Raw genomic sequence first — 17,527 nt, forward strand, 5'->3', positions numbered from 1 at the left:
TATGACCCTCTCTTGTAGTTAAAAGATTTTTTAGGTAGCTATTTCTTTTGTCTTGACATTCTTCAGTGTGACAGTCTATTGGATTTAGACAGTTTCCTTTGTTTCACAGGTCCTTGAAGATGCAGGGGTGAATTAGGCTTTCATATGTAACAATTTCATTCCTGATAAATCCATGGCTGGAAGAAAATCCTGGCAAAACACCTAATGTTACTTAATACTAATTTCAAGTGTCAGCTACTGTACCTGATGGCTGTCACAGGCTCTGTTCTGTCACTCTCCTTAATCTTTAGTTTTCAGGTAATTGATACTCTGCTGTTTCCAACCAGTAATTAAACATCTATTTAGCAAGTTCTGGTGTTGTGAAGTGTTACTGAGCTCTGTTGAATTTGTCTTTGGCATATAGGGCATTCTAACTCGCTCTTGGTCTGCTTCTGCTTTTCTTGAGCTCCCCACTTTAGTGTTCTGCTGCAAGTAACCTGAAAACGTGAGACCTACTGAACAAATGTCTTGTACACTGCTTGCAGTTTGTATTGGTGGCCATATCACATCAGGCTATAAGCTAGAGATTTTTCCTAAATCTATGTCTTCCTTGAAATATTAGATTTCTACTGTATTTTGTTACCAAGTGATTCAAATTTTTGAATATTTCTGTTGCCTGTATATGCTGCAGCTCATAAGTTAAATGCCTAAATGAAAGTCAGTTTTAAATAGTCTAGCCTGCATGGGGAAAAAGATCTGACTTGATTTCTGTATTAGAAGCAGTTGAGACATAATAAATATTTCTTTAGTATTGAAACTTTAGTTGCTTTTTGGTAGTATTTCTAGAATAATTCAACTTCTTAAGTGGCTTACCCAAATACATTAACATAAGCTAAAGTGCAGTTTTGTGATTCTTGCTGGGATGTGCTATTTTTTGCCTCCTTTCAAAAGCAAAGTTTCTTTGATTGCCCATTAAATTGGTGATCAGTACCCAAGGAAAGTTTAAACTCAAAGATTCATGCTTTCTAAAGTAAGCTAACAGCAGACATTATAACAAGAGGGGCAGTTTTTACAAAGAACTCAGATGTATCTTGCAGCAGGCTTCTGTAAAGTTTTTTGCCTGTGCTTCAGTTTTATTCCTGAATATAGGGCCTCAAATGGAACAGTGGGGAACATTTTTGGCTCAGACTATGGAAAGTGGGTTTCCAGGCCAAGTGGTTAATGATTGCACCAAAGTTATTCAAAGTAAGCCTTCATTTACAGAACTATTAGCTAACATAGTGACTGAAATGGCATATAGGAATATCCTGCTGTTGCAGTAAAACAGAAGGTTGTCTGGCTTGTGAAATGCCTAACTTTCTGCAAGCTTTCAAATTCATGACTTTCTCAGAAGAAAGCTGTTAAATGGATCTCAGCAAAAGATGTGTTGGAACACGAAACTGTGTCTCCAATAACTTTTTGTACAAGACTCAAATTCCACAGCTCTGATTAGCTTACTTTTTTTGAGAGTGGGAGATAAGATGAAAGTGATTTTTATTCCTCTCCCCCCTGCCCCAGTATTGCTTGAGGGAAATTTGAATTGATGGGACTTCGACATTGTCAGAGCCCAGGCAGCAAAGGTTTTGTTAACTGTTGAACTTCTTCAGAGGGAATACAGTTTGAAAAAAATTTCAGTAGCAGGACTGAGAGGAAACTGTCTGCTGATTTTTGAAGATGCGACTAGAAGCTGTCAGTGTGCTGGCTGGGTGCTGCATAAATGTAATTCTTGTAAGAAGGCACATAAGATTAGCATTTAAAACTACTAAAGTAATTCAGGAATCCACTACTTAAGGGAACTTTTGTCCTCTTACAAAAGGCAATGCTGTGTTCTCAAAAAGTGGAAAATCCAATATGAACCCTGAAACTTCTTTTTAAGAACTCATATTTTTCACAATCTGTCTCCTGCTTGTGTGTTTGGTTTGCTTTCTCATCTGTGTATTAATCTCACCCTTTTTATTATCTCCCATTTATTTCATAACAGCTTTTTTCTGCTTATCTAGATAATTAAAAAAAAAAAAAAAAACAACCAAAGAAAAGCTTCTTAGCAGAAGGGTATCCTCCCTCTTCTCTCACAAGCTGTTTTGTTCAAAGTATGACTGACATGCTTTCTCTGTATTAAAAAGATCCCAGAAAGACTTCAGGTCTTAACAAACAAGAGAGAAGGCTTAAATATAGGAATACCTGTCAGACTTGCTCATATCATACGACTTAATATCAGGTGTAAATTGTACATTGGGCTTTTACAGAGATATGTTTTGGGTTTCTTGTATTTATTACATCAGTTCTAGATTTAAAACAATATGTTTGCACCAGAGACTGTATGAGTATTATGTATAGTTATTCCTAGTCTGCTAATCTTGAAACATGAAATCAGTGATGATTACACATGTAAATTTACAGGCTTTACAGTTTAGGTTGTACAAAACCAAGGTCTGCCTAAATTACATACAAGAAAAGCCCATAGCTCCAATTCAGGTGCTGAGTTCTAAAATTAGAGTGGGTTTTTATAAAAGTGGTGTCCATTTTCAGCAGTGATCGGTCTAGTTTTGCTATCTCAGTAGACGCAGGCACTTTGAAAGTCTTAGATGTTGCATGCTAATTTTCAAGTGAACAACTTGTTTTCTGCTCAGCACTCGATTGAAAATACGTGCATGCACACAGGCTTAGTTCCCACAGCACTTCTAGGCCAGTTAGCATATGAGCCCTCTTACAAACACTGTTCCTATTTCTCTATATGCCAACAGTAAGAGCATCCCAGTTATGCTAATGTGCTTGCAAGGCCAAATTCTCTAAAATCTGTTGAAATGTACTGAACAAAACTTCAGCAGTCTGAGAAGGACTTCAGCTTCATAGAAATGTATATTTCTTTGGAACTCCAAATGAGTGAGGCATGAAGGTGCTTCTCTATAACTTGCTAGTGTTTCCTAACTTTTGCTCACATTGCCTTGAATATTTTTGTTTGTGTAAGGAGGTAATACTTGAAATTTCTTTTTTAAAAGTGTATTCCAATATAAGTGAAGGTTTATGTTTTACAGAAGCACGAGTATCTTAAATTTTCTTAGCCTTGCTATAGCTTTGGGAATAGTACAACTTGGCATAGATTAAAGAAGGTAAGCAGGCATAATGCTGAGCCAGTGAAAGACTGGGTTTGTTTCCTATTTTATTGTTTTGGCACAGTAAAAGCATAGTTGCAGATGCCAAGTTTTAGGGGTATATTTAAGAAATATCAGACTTGCCATTGCTGACAGTTCTTCAGAAATGGTGGCCTAGTGATAGATGAAAAACTGGTGTTAGGCCTTTTCCTTTTCTGTATGGCTTTGTGTTGATATGACTGTCACTATCTTTGCTACTTACTTTTTTGTTACATGAACCATGCACCTTTAGGTTAGCAGAAAATGAGGGAGATAATGGTACATTGCTCTGAGGACTGACTATGCATATAAATACCTTATTTCCTGGCTACATCTGCACACATTCCAAAACCAATAGAAGATGTTAAAAGTGCCCATTTCAAGCTATAGTGGGATTTTGTGCATGTTCAGGAAAGCAATGAGTTACCAGAGCAGGCCAATCTAAAATGCACTAACTTCTTAGTGCCTGAAATACTATGGATATATTTCAACTGGAACTTGGGTTCTATAAAAGATAATACAGGTTTCAGAGTTAAAGGAAGCTATCTGGAAGCTAAGTCAGAGTACAGTAACTTTTATGGTAATGGTATTCTGATAGTTCTTCATGCTACCTATTGTTCTGCTTTTGGTGTAAATACCAATTTTATTTTATATAATGCAGCAATAAATAGATAAAAATAAAAGTTTTTATTTTACCAGGGGAACATGAGTGTGGCAGCTCTATTCAAAGAAACCTTTCCGTCCAGGAGGCAGCTGCATATTTAAAAGTAAGCAAATGAGTTGTTTTTCACTGTATAGAAGATCTGTATAAGTTACAATTTGTAAGGCCTGTTTTCGTATCTAGTGTATTGACTAAAATTTGTCTTAATATTGAATATTATTTGGAAATGATCAGAACTGATGACTTTAGTACATGCTACATATGATTTTTATTTGGGGATGTAATGAGCATTTGGGAAGAGGGAGCGTAAAAGAAACTGACTTAATTGCAATGAAAGTGTAGCTAGTAGTGCTTCAGTGACATGCAGGGCTTTTTTCTCTTTTTAATAAAACACGAGGAGATTATTTGGATTGATGGAAATAGTTGACTAACATGAAAATAATAAATTTATAATACTGAAATATCTAGAAGCTTCTCCAGAAATCGCTGTATTGGTTTTTGAGACTTAGAAGAAAAGGATACGGTTTTCCATTCTTCATGGAGGAAGGTTGGTGGGTAGATCTGTGCAAGCACCCTGACAGGCAGCAGCTGTTTGGAGAGGCTATTCATTAATGCTTTAAATAGAAATGGTCAAAAAAAGGCCTTTTTGTTAATTTGATCACTTTGCAATATTATGAAATCCCGCTCTCTGTTAATGCCTTGCCTGACTCCCCACATAAAAGATTACTCTTGCCTTGACTTGACGGCTGTAGGGTTTATTTTAGCCTGCATCAGTGTACCCTTCAGTGGAAAACTACTTGAAGCTTTTAAGAGGCAGAGAGTGCAAAATTTCTTTGGATGGGGGGGAGTTAAATGGATGTATTTAATATACAAATGTGTAGAAATGTTATGTTTTGGCAAACATGTATGTAGTAGACAAAAAGGGGCAATGCTTTAGCGCATCCCAAAGAAGCTGCTAAGACTTGGTTTATGGTTTGGCAATAATAATCTATATATGTTAAAATCAGTGCATTGTGGAAACATTAAGGTGATGCCCTAGAGCTGGTTGTCTTGCCTATCCGTTACACTGAAAGAATGACATAACTGTTTACTGTTGCCATAACTGTTTTAGCTCTGCTAGAAAGCTCAAGTTTAATATGAAAAATTGTTGTTTTGTAAGAAGCCTTATTTAACTGTACAGTTGCTTTGCAGAATTTGTGTGTTCAGTGATAAAATTTTCAATACTTTAATCTCAAAGGTAAAATAAAACCATTACTGTCTTTTCTTAAGTACTTATGCTTGAATTCTAAGCCAGTGTGAGGTTCAGAGGAAAGGTGAAAATAAAACTTTCTGGGGACTATAATTTCAAATACAACAGTAACTTCCATTATCACTTTTTCTGCAAAAGAACATGCAGGATGAGCTATGGAGAAAGCCTTAGCTCAGACAGCAGTGCTTATCTTATTAGAATTGATACCAAATAATTTTTTTAAAAGTCAATGTCTATGTACTTGATCGACAAATACTGGATTTTTTTCAAAATATCTGTTAGAACTATATTTACTCAAGCTTCTTAAAAAAGAACGGAGAACGGAGCATGGAACTGCTTTTATAGGAGGCATTTCCAGTGGAGTTTGGGTCTAGTTGAAGTTTTCACTCTCGGAGTAGATTTCCAGGGATCGCCGCCTAGTGGCTGAATAGTTTTTTCTTACTCTAGGTTAAAGTCGTGAATAAAGCAGTGAATGTGGCTTGGCTTTTCAAATAGTCCTTAGTTTGAGGGATGCTGGTGAGTCTGAGAACTGCTTGTAGCATAAATAGATTTACTTTATGCACTGAACACATACTCAAAATCTGAAGTATCAGGAATGAAACAATGTCGTTTTGACTGCTAATCTGTGCAGTATCTCAGTTTTATTGGCATGATAAGTCCCTGATTATTTATGAAATTACTGATTAATATTGTATTTTGACAGAATTTAGATCCAGAATATGAAAGTGTACTTAACACATCATTACAATGGATCTTGAATAGTGGAGAAGATGTTGGCATAAAGTAAGTGGTGTTTATTTCCTAATATAATTTCTTCTAAGAAAATGTATCCTTTTTAATAAGTACTGTTTATTTTTAAATAGGTGTCTCAGCAATGACCCTAATGAGATGGATGTCACTAATGTGTCAGATGTGAAGTATCTGGAATCCACTAGTCCAAAGATGTCTTTCAGGTGTCGTTTTCGCCGTGCGTTTGTTAATGTAACTCACAGATTATCAATATTGCTTTGGGGTAAGTTAATAAAACAGTCAATCTTTTTTTGTTGTAACTCATATTTATCTAAGTGCATGGGGAAAAGCAAGTTTAGAGAAAGTTTTTATTCAACCATAAAACTTAGAGTTTCTCTTGCTATCTTGATTAAATTGGGGTTTAATTTGCGTTTCTATTGCACCACTTTATTTCCACAATGGTTGTTAACATCTGCTTCTGTAGTCATTAATTTTTTGGGAAATCTTTTTCCCTGCCAGAGCAGTATCTTGTGGCTTTCAAAAGTTCCAAGTTGAACTGATCAGAAAAAGCAAACTGATCAGAAAAAGCAAACAGTAAAAATATGATAGCCTTAATTTTGAGGATATTTCATTGTTGTTCCAGGATGTTTAAAAAGTAACTGCAGAAAAGATGATCTGGGATACTGAGCTGTACTTAAAACAATTAAATGTTTTCCTAGAAGTAACTGTTCTTTCAAGTGGAAGAGTTTGTGTTCTGTATAAGAGTATAAAATACAGACAAGTGTATTTCACTAGCTTTGGAATGTTCAGTGCTTCTTAGATAGTTCAGTCTACTTCTGAAGTATGCCATGTAAACTCTGTTAAATATCCAATGCTCTAATACTGTTTAAAGTGTACTATGCATGTTAATGCAGGTATAGCAATGGTCTGGGGAGTCTTACACTACATGAAATACCGTTGGGCAAAAGAGGAAGAAGAAACAAAGCAGATGTATGATATGGTGGTGAAAATCATAGGTATGGCATGTTCAGTTGTGTCTGATATATCTGTATCAGTGTTGTATAAGCTTTCAAAGTACTGTTAATTTAGTTACATTGCTTCATTTTTACTAGTTGTCATGCTGTTAGAGTTCTTGGTCCATTGTGATCCATGTGTTTTGTTTCTCTTTTTTTTTTTTTTTTTAAATACCCCATCCTTTAAATGTAATCAAAACTTTTGACCTAAAGCTTGTAATTTGTGAATTACATCAACATGGCTATAAAGTTGCCATTGACTTGGTAGTTTTTTGTCCTACTATTGAACACAAATATAAATGCAATGTTTGTTTACTAAAGTATGTTTTTACAGCTAACTTCAGTTAAAATATCCACTCCAAAAATGTGTGGTATCTCTCAATACCATCCTTAATGGATTTTCATAGAAAAAGCAGCTTTTTAGCTAATTACTTTGAGCAGAAGTTATTTTCGCAATATAGTATGTCTAACTAAATCCCCTCTTTCTACTTGAAGCTGCAGTGTTAGCCTGTTTGTAGTCTTGTAGTCTTACTTAAGTTGTTCTACTATTTTTGTTTATGGGTAGTCATGATAAATACAGAGATGGTAGAGGAATCAGAACTGTTCTGTTTTAATCATGTGCCTACCTTCTTTGTCTGCAAATGAAGTTTTGTTGAGGTGGAAGGAAAGCGCTTTATTTTCAAAGATAGCCGTCTTTGTTAACACTTAAAAAATACATTAATAGTAACTGTAAGAACTATCTTCCTTTACTTTGAAGTTGTTTTGGATACAGAGATACACTGGTTAATTTGCTTTAAGAATGGTTTGGAGAAAACAATGTTTCAAAATGCCAGAAAAACCTAACTATTGAAACTGGGTGTTCAGTGTAGGTGTTAATTGCTAGAAGTGTTACTTTTCTTAATGTTTGCATGAGCCACATAGTTAACAGTTTGGTTTCTTTTTATGGTTTCCTCAGATGTTCTAAGAAGCCACAGCGAGGCATGTTCAGAAAATAAAGAGTTGCAGTCTTACATGCCAATTTTACATGTGCGTGATTCTCTAATACCACCTCAGGACAGGTATGTTCTCACTAGAAGTACTGAAAGGGGGAAAAACCAGTAAAAATAAATTGGTCCATTAACTTAATTTCAGGTAGAAATAACTTAATTTCTTAATAGATTGCACAGTGTAGTATTTTGGAGTTTCCTGTTGGCATAGGTGGGAGGAAAAGCGTTCAATTTCTCTTACATGGTGGATGTGAACTATGCAGGTTGTTTTAATGCTAACTTTGTAATTCCTGCTTCAATTTTTAAGGAGGAAGATGAATAAAGTCTGGAACAGAGCAGTTGACTTTCTTGCAGCAAATGAATCTAGAGTTCGTACAGAGACACGAAGAGTAGGTGGTGCCGAGTTCTTGGTTTGGAAGTGGATGCAACCTTCTGCAGCATGTGACAAAATTTTAGTAATACCTTCGAAAGTGTGGCAAGGCCAAGGTATTGAAGAGATATTTTGCAGATATAATTGTCTTAATTTCTGCATCTAACTTACAAATGGTACTTTGTTGCTTGAAAACAAGCTTGTTTTCTCTCATGCATTTAAAGATTGATATGAACTGTCAGTGTTATTTCTCCATTATCTGGTTCTGTGAACTTACTTTCAGTGCATTGTGTCTGCCTTGTTTTCAAGGGAAATGAGTTTTTTTGTTATAGCTACTGCAGAAATATGCAGTGGGTATTTAGCCAAAGTGAGTTACTTCTTCATTTTTGTGAATTAAAAAAAATACTCTTCAGTTGGTCAAATTCTGACATGCATTACACTTACTGTTAGTATTGTAATTGGTTGTATATGACAGCAGATAATTTGGATCTTGCAGACTTAAGTTTCGTATGGTTAAGTTGTCAGTAAGATGCCCAAAGACAAAGTTAGGAGGAGGAGATAATTATTTTAAAAGGGAGACTGCAAGGTCAAAAGACTCCTCAATTAGGAAAATGTGCATTTGGAACATCTAATATTATTAGATGTTCTAGCTCTGTCATAAATGTTTTTTCTACACTGTATTTTTTTTTCAGATTCTGTGGTGTAAAGCATTTGCTTTAACAGAGAAGGCAGTTTGTCATACATGAATTTTTCACTGGTCTGTTACTTTTCAGTTTTATCATGAAGCCAAGTAGCAAGAATCTAGTAGGTTTGCAGTTATATGTGTGCAGTGATTATTTTTCCTGGCTTGAAAAACCTTTCTTGGTTTTTCTTTCTACTTTCCTTCATGTTAAGCTTCAGGTTTTTGTTTGCTCTTTTATTTTTTTGGTCAATGAAAAATTGAAACTACAGGTCTTGAATTCTGGTTTGCAATTTAAAAAGAATGGTAATTTCTATCTCTGCCCAAGTGTGAAAGTAATACCATTATATACTTCTCAAATATCATTATATACTTCTCAAGCTTATACTACTGGTTTTAGCATTACATTTCTCATTTTAAGTAATTCATTGGAAATGAGGGATGCTTTTTTTAAAATACCATGTGAATGCTACTGCAGGCTTGAGGTTCTGTTTGCAGTAGTAGTAATGTGGCATTCTACTGTGACAACCGTCTTGCTTGATTTCTCAATTTCTCAGAGTTTTCATTAGTCAGATGTGTATATGAACTGGATTCCAGGAGTTGTGGAACCTTTTCTTTCCAGGACATTAGGGATGTGCAAGTGCTTTAGTTGCAATACAGAAATGGTGGGTTTTGGAAACAGCTGTTTCTGTTCCATCTCTGAGAATTGACACAATGGAATTTCAAACACTTCAATTAAACACAGCTTCTGCAAGCTATATATGTATTATAAATTTGCATCTTCTACATAGTGTATTGTTCAATGCAGGTTGGGAAACATCATGCTCTAGTTCCAATTTGCTGCTCATTTGCTCTCAGTTTTTCTTGTTCTGTTTGATTGCAGTATAAATCACTCCATGACATTCTGTTCTGTATTATAAATCAGCTTGGATTCTCCTCATCTGGAGATGCCTCAGTGTGTGATAGCTCAGGTGGTGTTTTGCCAACTGCAATTATACATTCAAGACTGTAAATAGAACAGTGGTCTCCAAAATTTCTTAGACTGCTGTAGTAGCTACTGTTATATACCATCCCAGTTGGAGCATCTGATACCTACTTCAGCATATTGAAAATATGGACAGAATAACTTGATCTCTCAGCTGTGGCTTTTATCTGTATGTTGCTTTAAGTGTGTACTAGGAATTCTTGTTTTGTATTGCATAGGATGTATCAAAATTAATTCTGTTTCAGTCCTTTTCAGTGCAATTTTTCTAATTTTCTTGTTATGTTTGAAGTTTGGTGAAGATCTTTGAAGAATAGAAATTGCATACTTCAGCTCCAACAGAAGGGTGGGGAAACAGGGTGTCTGAAATGACAATGGGTTATTTGGGCTCCTGACAGAGGCAAAAGCAATTTTCACGTGCAAAGGCTGTATCTATTTTGCACTCCTTGTGCTCAAATGACTGTTGGAAATAGTTCTATTGCATAAGTCTCATGCTTTTTGCGCAGCTATTTCTTTCCTGATGTTAGAAATTCTCCATGTATGTGTTACTGTCTTCCTTTCTTGGAAGTATACATTAACTGGAATTAAGTTTGTACTCCAGTTCTGATATTTGAATGTAGAAGTTTATAAATTAGATACTCTTCAAGACTGCTATGCCCTGAACAGATTCAGCATATAGAAAATCTTAATGAATTCTTGGGTCTGAATCTTGTGAATAAATTTCAAGTTTGCAATTTTTAACCAGATCTCAATCTGGTAGTGCTCTGTAGCAGAGAACAATACCTGAGCATGTGCAATTGAAGAAGAAACCCTTTCCAAAAAGGCCTGTTGGCATATACAAGAATATCCGTGAATGATAGTATGCATTTTAACTGTGGGACCTGTAGCTTGCCTGACATATAATGCCTGCTGTATGTTAGCAATGTGTAAAAGAATCACTGTGACATTTTGTCCAGTCCTTCAGTATGCAACCTGTGTTTTGACATTTTAGTTCATATTTATTTTTTTTCTGGATAAGAATTAATTCTGGTGCTATCCCTTTGAAATATTACCTACTGGATACAGTAGTTGTATTTGTTAAAAAGAAAAGAGTAGGTAAACTAATTGTAGGATGGACAAATGCAATGCTTTTAAAACAATGTACTTGAGAATATTCAAGAGAAACAATCTTGATCATGTCAAGTGATTTAATTAAATCAGTGGAGAGAACCAATGTTCAGTTTGCTTTTGAAGGAACAGATATAATTGTCCTATCACATGGAGGATAGATGGAGTTCTGAAGAAAACTAGATAGGCAGGGCTGCAGTGTAGCTAAGCTAACAGTACAAGCTAAAGTTCCTTGACAGCTCTGGAGATGAGATAAAGAGGTTCTCTGAAGTACCACATCTAGGGTGATATTTCATCCTGCAGCATGGAAGATAACCTGTTCCCTTTTTTGAATGACACCCCTCCTCCCTGGCTTGTGAGAACATAATCCTTTGTCTGAGCAAAAACAAACAAAAAAAACACCAACCACAATTATACTCTTACCTATTGCAAGAAAACTGGATTTCATGCTGCTTGTAAAATTCTATATCCATCCTATGTTTGTCTTGTGTAGCTGAATTAACTATATTAAACCTCAATTCAGCCATACTCTTCTCTTTGGTAAGATATTAATTTCAATATCGTCCATGTGTATTAAAGAACCTCATGATGTGTGAAAGGGCATAACTTTAATATTTTCAGGTAATTGTTTTCTCTTTGTGTTCTTGCCTTTGATAAGAAGGGTTAGTACTTAATAAATTGCAGTGATCCATGGCTTAACACGGAAAAAAATTGATTTAAAGAAGCATAGCTACCTATATTTGAGGCAAGTGTTCAGCCTTATCAGGTTCATCAAATCCACATCTGAACATCTTTTGGGCTGTCTTGTTACCCATGGTGATGGTACTTGCAAATTCCTTTAGCAATTATTAATTGCTATTTAATATATTAGCAATTAATATATTAGTAATTCAAAGGGTATGGCAAGTTGTACTATAATCTCTTAAGTGTTCATTTTGAAGCCAGTGCCAGAGACACTTCTTCCATCATAGACAATGATAAAGGGTTTGACAAAAGTACATGTGTTTAGCCGCTGCTGCTCTTCAAATCTGGAATAATACAGTGATATTCAGTTTAAGGTAGTAAAACAAAGTGCATTATGAATGAAAAAAATAGCTTCCATTTCTTGAAAGTGTTCCATTATGCCCAAGAGAAATTTATGAAAGTCCTGAATTTTTTCCCACCAGTGACTTACTGCAAAAAGTTGTCTTTGCTTTCCTATTTCATCTCTACCTTTTTTATCTTCATCTTGTAAGCATTACTCCTTAGACCTATGTAGAAAAAGGTGTGAGATGCTTAGTTAAGTGTGTAGCTTAGACTGTTGTCCTGCAAGAATGTCTGCTTATGGCCTTACCAGGAATATTTTATATGCTCCACACCAGTGTAACTTTTCAAATAATCAGTACTGTATTCCAAACAGCTTTGTCACTGAAACAACTTTTTTTTGGGGAGGGGGAGAATCAGTTGTTACAGATGTGAAATGAAGTTCAAGAGACATCAGTTAATTTTGCTATTTTCAGTTTTGCTGTGTAGGTACAGCATTGACTTGCCTGTGTCTTCTCTATGCTCTCTTTTTGGTGCCATTTCTGGTAAACATATTAAGAGTTATTATTGTAGCATTAATTTCACACCTCACTGATTTCCATGGTAGTTTTTTTCCCTTACACATGAAAACCTCCATCTAAGTTGCAAAAATTACTTTTAATTTACCATGATTTTGAGAAGTTTTTTTGAGAAAAGACAGAGTTCATCTTTATTTTCATATACTGCACTGCCCATGGCACACTTCTCTACTGGTAGAGTGTTACATTAACTTAGAAGAAGCAGTTTAATCTCGTGCTGATGGTAGGCTCTGGCTAAAGTTATATCAATTAGCACCTGATATCTTCCAGTCAAAAAAAACTGGAACAGTCAAAGTTTGGTTTATGTAGGTAACTTCACTAAAGGGTGAATTCCCTGTTGCGTTCCTTTTGGATAGCTCAGTGGTTTAGCTGCTTCCATAAGTATCAGTATGGATTTTTTTTTAGTTCCTAAATAGCTTGCAGAAATGTTGATCCTCTGGGTCTAGGATCTCTGCAAATAACCTCACCATTTTTCGTCCTTAGATTAAAACCATGTGCTGAATAAACCTAGTTATAAACAATCAGCACATAATTTCCTCAACCCCACACCTTTTCAGGTCCAGGTCCATGACTAGGCCACCCCAGATCACCTTCTCCAGTATGGTGTGGTGCCCCAGTGTACAATATGCTGGTGACATTTCACCCCACCCTTGATCTGCTGGAGCCAACCTCCATAAGTAAGGTAAGTCCATCTATTTTTCAATGTTGCTTAGTTCTGTAAAGTTTTTATTGTATACCCTATGTATCATTTTTAATAAGGGGCAAAAAACTTTACAAAACCATGTGCTATTGAAAAAGGACTTGTCCTTAAACTATAGGCAACTTAAAGATAGATACAATGTCACCAGCATATTTAGAAGTCTGTTCCCAAGCTGTTACAGGTGTTGGTGACTTGCACTCTGTGTGCGTGCGTATTCTTAATAAGAACATTTCTAGTTACTTGGGGAACTTGCAGTAGGTTTGGTATTAGAATTGAAGGCTACCTTTTCTAATTTCTAGTTGGTAATTGTATTTCATTTGTCTTGGCAATTTGCATAAAAAGGAGGTTTTCTATGCAGTATCTCCAGGCAGTGAATTTTCTCTTGGTTAGTTCTTGTCTTTCACAAGCAGTGTCTTCCACATGACTTAATTTTGTCTGTGTGATATGGTTTTTGTTTGGGTTGCAAACAGAAGAGCAGCAGCGTTCATGTATTTTGGATGGGCTTTCAAGATTTTAAAAGATCAGCAGTAAGAAGCACAGACATCTGCCCAAAACAGACACTTCTGACCCTTGGAATGTAGCATCTTGAATATGGCAAGAAAAATTTTCTAAATTAGGATTGCTAAGGAGAAGCATTAGCAGCAGTTTGGAGCATCATTTTTTGTTGTTGAGATTTTTAATTTTATGTTTAAACTCTTGAATCTACTTATCTCATTCTTCAAAGTAAAATTTCCTTCAGGCCTTGAAAGCTGTTTTACTAGGCTATCCCCTTTCATTTCCACTGCTGATTTGTTGGTCTTTCTCAAGGCAAGGAGCTGCCTTATCTCAATCTGAAGTGCTCCTTGATTCCCTTTCTCATGGTACAGTCTTCTCTTGTGTGTCTGACAAGTAGAACTTGTGAACTTTAGATTATTTTAGGATTTCAGAATATATTTCATAGCACTGTTCAGCTTTGAGTTACTCTGTTGTTTTTGATTTTCATTTTTCTTCTTATATTTGTTTTATCCTCTGGTATGGCTCATTTCAGATTTTTAGAAGCTTCTGATCATGTGTGATCATTTAGGGCTATAAAAGCTCTATCCTTGTAGAGCATTCTTGACATGTTACTGCACTATAAATGTAATGCAACATGCATCTTCAGGTCTCCTTATTTATTAGCCAGATGGGCAGCAAACTGCCCCAAAAGTGGAAGAAATGAAAATTTCATCAGGCTGTTAGAACTGTATAGTTAACTTTCAGTTCCAAACGTTTACTCCAGGTGTTGTGTATATCTGTCTTTTTATGGAGATGTAGTGGAAATCCTTCCTTTTCAAGTATATGGTATTTTCTGAAATATCCTGAATTCCTTCCATGTGACCTGGATATAAGAGAGTGCCATAAATGTGGAAGTTTTAAGTATAAAAAATTCAGCTAAATATGGTATGTTTTCTTCAGTGTGGTAGAAGACTGTGCAAAACTAATTTGCTTGAATTCTTTCATATATGGAATAAACTTTCTTCTGAGTAAAACTAGAAAGCTAATTATGTATAAAGTTGGCATTTCTTTCAATGGTTTTATGCCTGTAAATAATTAGTATTTATTTTTCTTTCTAGCATTTCATCTAGATAGAAGAAATTCACCACCAAACAGCTTGACACCCTGTCTAAAGATTCGTAATATGTTTGATCCAGTTATGTAAGTAAAAACAGTTATCTATCTGTATTTCTACATTGTTTTGGAAGAATGGGAGATCATTTCTTACCTCTGAGAGGGGTTTGGAAGAAGAGAAGAGACATGGACATGTTAAAAAAAAAACAAGTTTAAAAAAAAAATGTTCTTACCATCTATGAGAAGACATAAAAAAAATCTTAACTGTCTGAATTCTGTTCTTCATTGTATTGCTCTGTGTCTTTGGCTCACTTCTTGAAGGATGTGGCATATAGTCAAACTATTTGGAGTAATGGCTAATCTTTCTCCAATAATTAAATTTGTAAATGTTCAATTGTATCAGCTGACAGAGGAGACTCGTGGCCTGACAACAGATTGTAAGTTTTTTAAGTATTGTTCAATATTCTGGAGTATTTGGACTGCTACAGAGCTTGCACAGTTTGCATTTAAAAGGCTGAATTTAAATCACTTATTACATTATGGCACTGTGACTGCCTAATTTTGAAGCAAATGGGTTTTTGTAGTGGGACCAAATTAGTGCTGCATCCTGGCTTCTAATGCTCATGTAATTCTCATAATTCTGAAGTATGTACTGTTCATGAATAAGTAAAAAGCCTTGTTTCATGTACCAAGAGCTAAGGGAAAAAAAAAAAATTTTGTAGTCTTTTAAATCTTCATCTGCTCCACTATTTTGTTATATCCCCTTTGGACTAGATCATCACAGGAGTTGGGAACTAACACATAGGTTATGCCTGATAATCCTGTCCATGCTTTCTAGTCTTTTTGTCCACTGTAAAGAGATACAGGGACTCCAGTAACTTCTCTGGAGTAAATTATTCCTTAATGTGATTATACAAGGGAAAAATACAGATGTTTTGTCTTACAGGGTACATGTGAGATGCTACCTCAATAATACAACCTATTGATTAGGACAGGAAACAGGGGAGGACATCAGAGTACAGACACAAGTGATTGCAAAGTTTGGATGTATTTCTTCAGCCTTTTTTCTAGCCACGTTAGTTCCTTGCCTTATTAACTGAAAAGCTATTAGTTAATTTCCTGAAGACCATGTTACCCCTAGCATAGAGAAGTACTCCAAAAACCTTTTCTCAATGTCTTTAAGATTTAATGACTGGTCAAAGACACCAGCTTCTGTAGCTTCTATAATAATTTTCAGGTTGCAGTAGGGTGAGCAAGACTGAAATTTTAGGGGTTCTTAAAACATGAGATTTGCAGAGAATTTTAAGTGATACCAATATCCTTATTGTCCTTGCTTCAAAGGAGTCTTTGTGAGCTGTATTGGTTAGTCAGAGTGGTACTGAAAGAAGTCCATTCCTGAAGCTTTACTTCAGGAATTTTTATTGGTATGTTGTATTGGCTACTTTCCTGTTTCAGAATGTTAGCAGTTCAAAATGTCTGCTGTTAATGGAACTAATTACTGAGATGTTGCTTTGTCAGAACAATCTCCCATTTTAGCCTATATCTTTGCTGTAAGCTTCAGTGTTTTTCAGTACTGACCCAGTCCATGCCCAACAGGTGCATTAAAAATCCTCCACATTTATAGACTAGGAGGTGTTCTGTTTTGGCACTTGACTTTAATGCTTATGTCCAGTCAGCTATTTTGAGCATTGCAACTTCTAATACACTGACTTTCTGTAGACTTTTTCTTTTGGAAGTTGACCTGGCTCCATTACTGGACTGCTGGATTATGTTCATAGTGGGATACTTCATCCAATTCCATATTGTACTTCCTAGTGCATGCTTCTTCTGTGAGCTGTCTTTCAGAGGACTTAAGGAAATAGTTTTTATCATACCCTTGGAGTTATCTTAAAGAAAACACAAACAGAAGTCCAAAGCCCTCAGTGCAAGACAAACTGTATTATTAATCTGCTTGTGTCATTAGAGGAAGGAGGCTTATGTTCTTGTTCCAGACCTGAAAGGGATGAATACTTTCATCCACCTAAAACACAGGATGTATCAGTCTGTGATTAGATTCTCAAGTATTGTTTTGACGTTTGCTGTTGGGTGCAAGGTATGTTTAACAAAACTAGTTTTAGCTGCTCTTAGAGTGTCTGTACACTAACAATAATTACTGAATTCCTTTCAGCAATACACCAGTAGCTGTTAGAAGCAGCCCCATGAAACAGGTCTTTTTTTCTTGACTTGGGAATTATCTGGGAATATACTGGTTAACTTGTTTTTATTAATGTTAGCACAGCAAGTAATATCTTTCTACTGCCAAAAGTCATGGAGGAATCATATCGATGGAGCAGCTTGTCCAACTTGTCCACTTGTACGTTGTGAATCCTCACATCACAGCATCAGGCTTTCTGTGTTCTAGACATTTACTGTGCAAGGCAGTAAAAGTTTCTTTAACTATCAGTCTAAAGCACCACTTGGATAAGCCCATTTTAGGACAACACCCCACTCCCCAAACAGAGGTTATTCCTTTTGAATTGTAGGATTGAATTTTCTGAAGTGGACTATAGGAGCCAATTTACAGTGTATTCAGTAGGAAAAGTACTTAATCTGTCCCAGAGGCATTTACCAAAAAATTATGTAAAGTTACAGAGAAACCAGACTCAGTAGGGAAGTATGAGAATGTTGTGAATGTTTAAAAAATTACGTTATCCCTTAAATCTTCCATTGTTTGC

The 17,527-nt window shown here is 35.6% G+C and overlaps 1 protein-coding gene across 2 annotated transcripts in view; it reads left to right on the top strand.

Moving 5' to 3' along the window:
* LEMD3 (LEM domain containing 3) overlaps positions 1-17,527 on the top strand; it is a 41,367-nt gene that overhangs the window by 20,800 nt on the left and 3,040 nt on the right. The window contains exons 4-11 of one of the 2 annotated variants that reach the window (XM_021547446.3): positions 3,849-3,916; positions 5,763-5,842; positions 5,923-6,071; positions 6,703-6,804; positions 7,757-7,859; positions 8,095-8,273; positions 14,819-14,900; positions 15,760-17,525. In XM_021547446.3, the coding sequence (XP_021403121.2) occupies positions 3,849-3,916; positions 5,763-5,842; positions 5,923-6,071; positions 6,703-6,804; positions 7,757-7,859; positions 8,095-8,273; positions 14,819-14,900; positions 15,760-15,799 (803 nt within the window). In that variant the 3' untranslated portion in view covers positions 15,800-17,525. Of the gene's footprint in view, positions 1-3,848; positions 3,917-5,762; positions 5,843-5,922; positions 6,072-6,702; positions 6,805-7,756; positions 7,860-8,094; positions 8,274-14,818; positions 14,901-15,759; positions 17,526-17,527 lie in introns of those variants that run through there. The other variant, XM_021547445.3, reaches the window with a different exon arrangement.

The sequence above is a fragment of the Lonchura striata genome, chromosome 5 (assembly GCF_046129695.1).
Source record: "Lonchura striata isolate bLonStr1 chromosome 5, bLonStr1.mat, whole genome shotgun sequence".
In the NCBI taxonomy this organism is placed as follows: domain Eukaryota; kingdom Metazoa; phylum Chordata; class Aves; order Passeriformes; family Estrildidae; genus Lonchura; species Lonchura striata.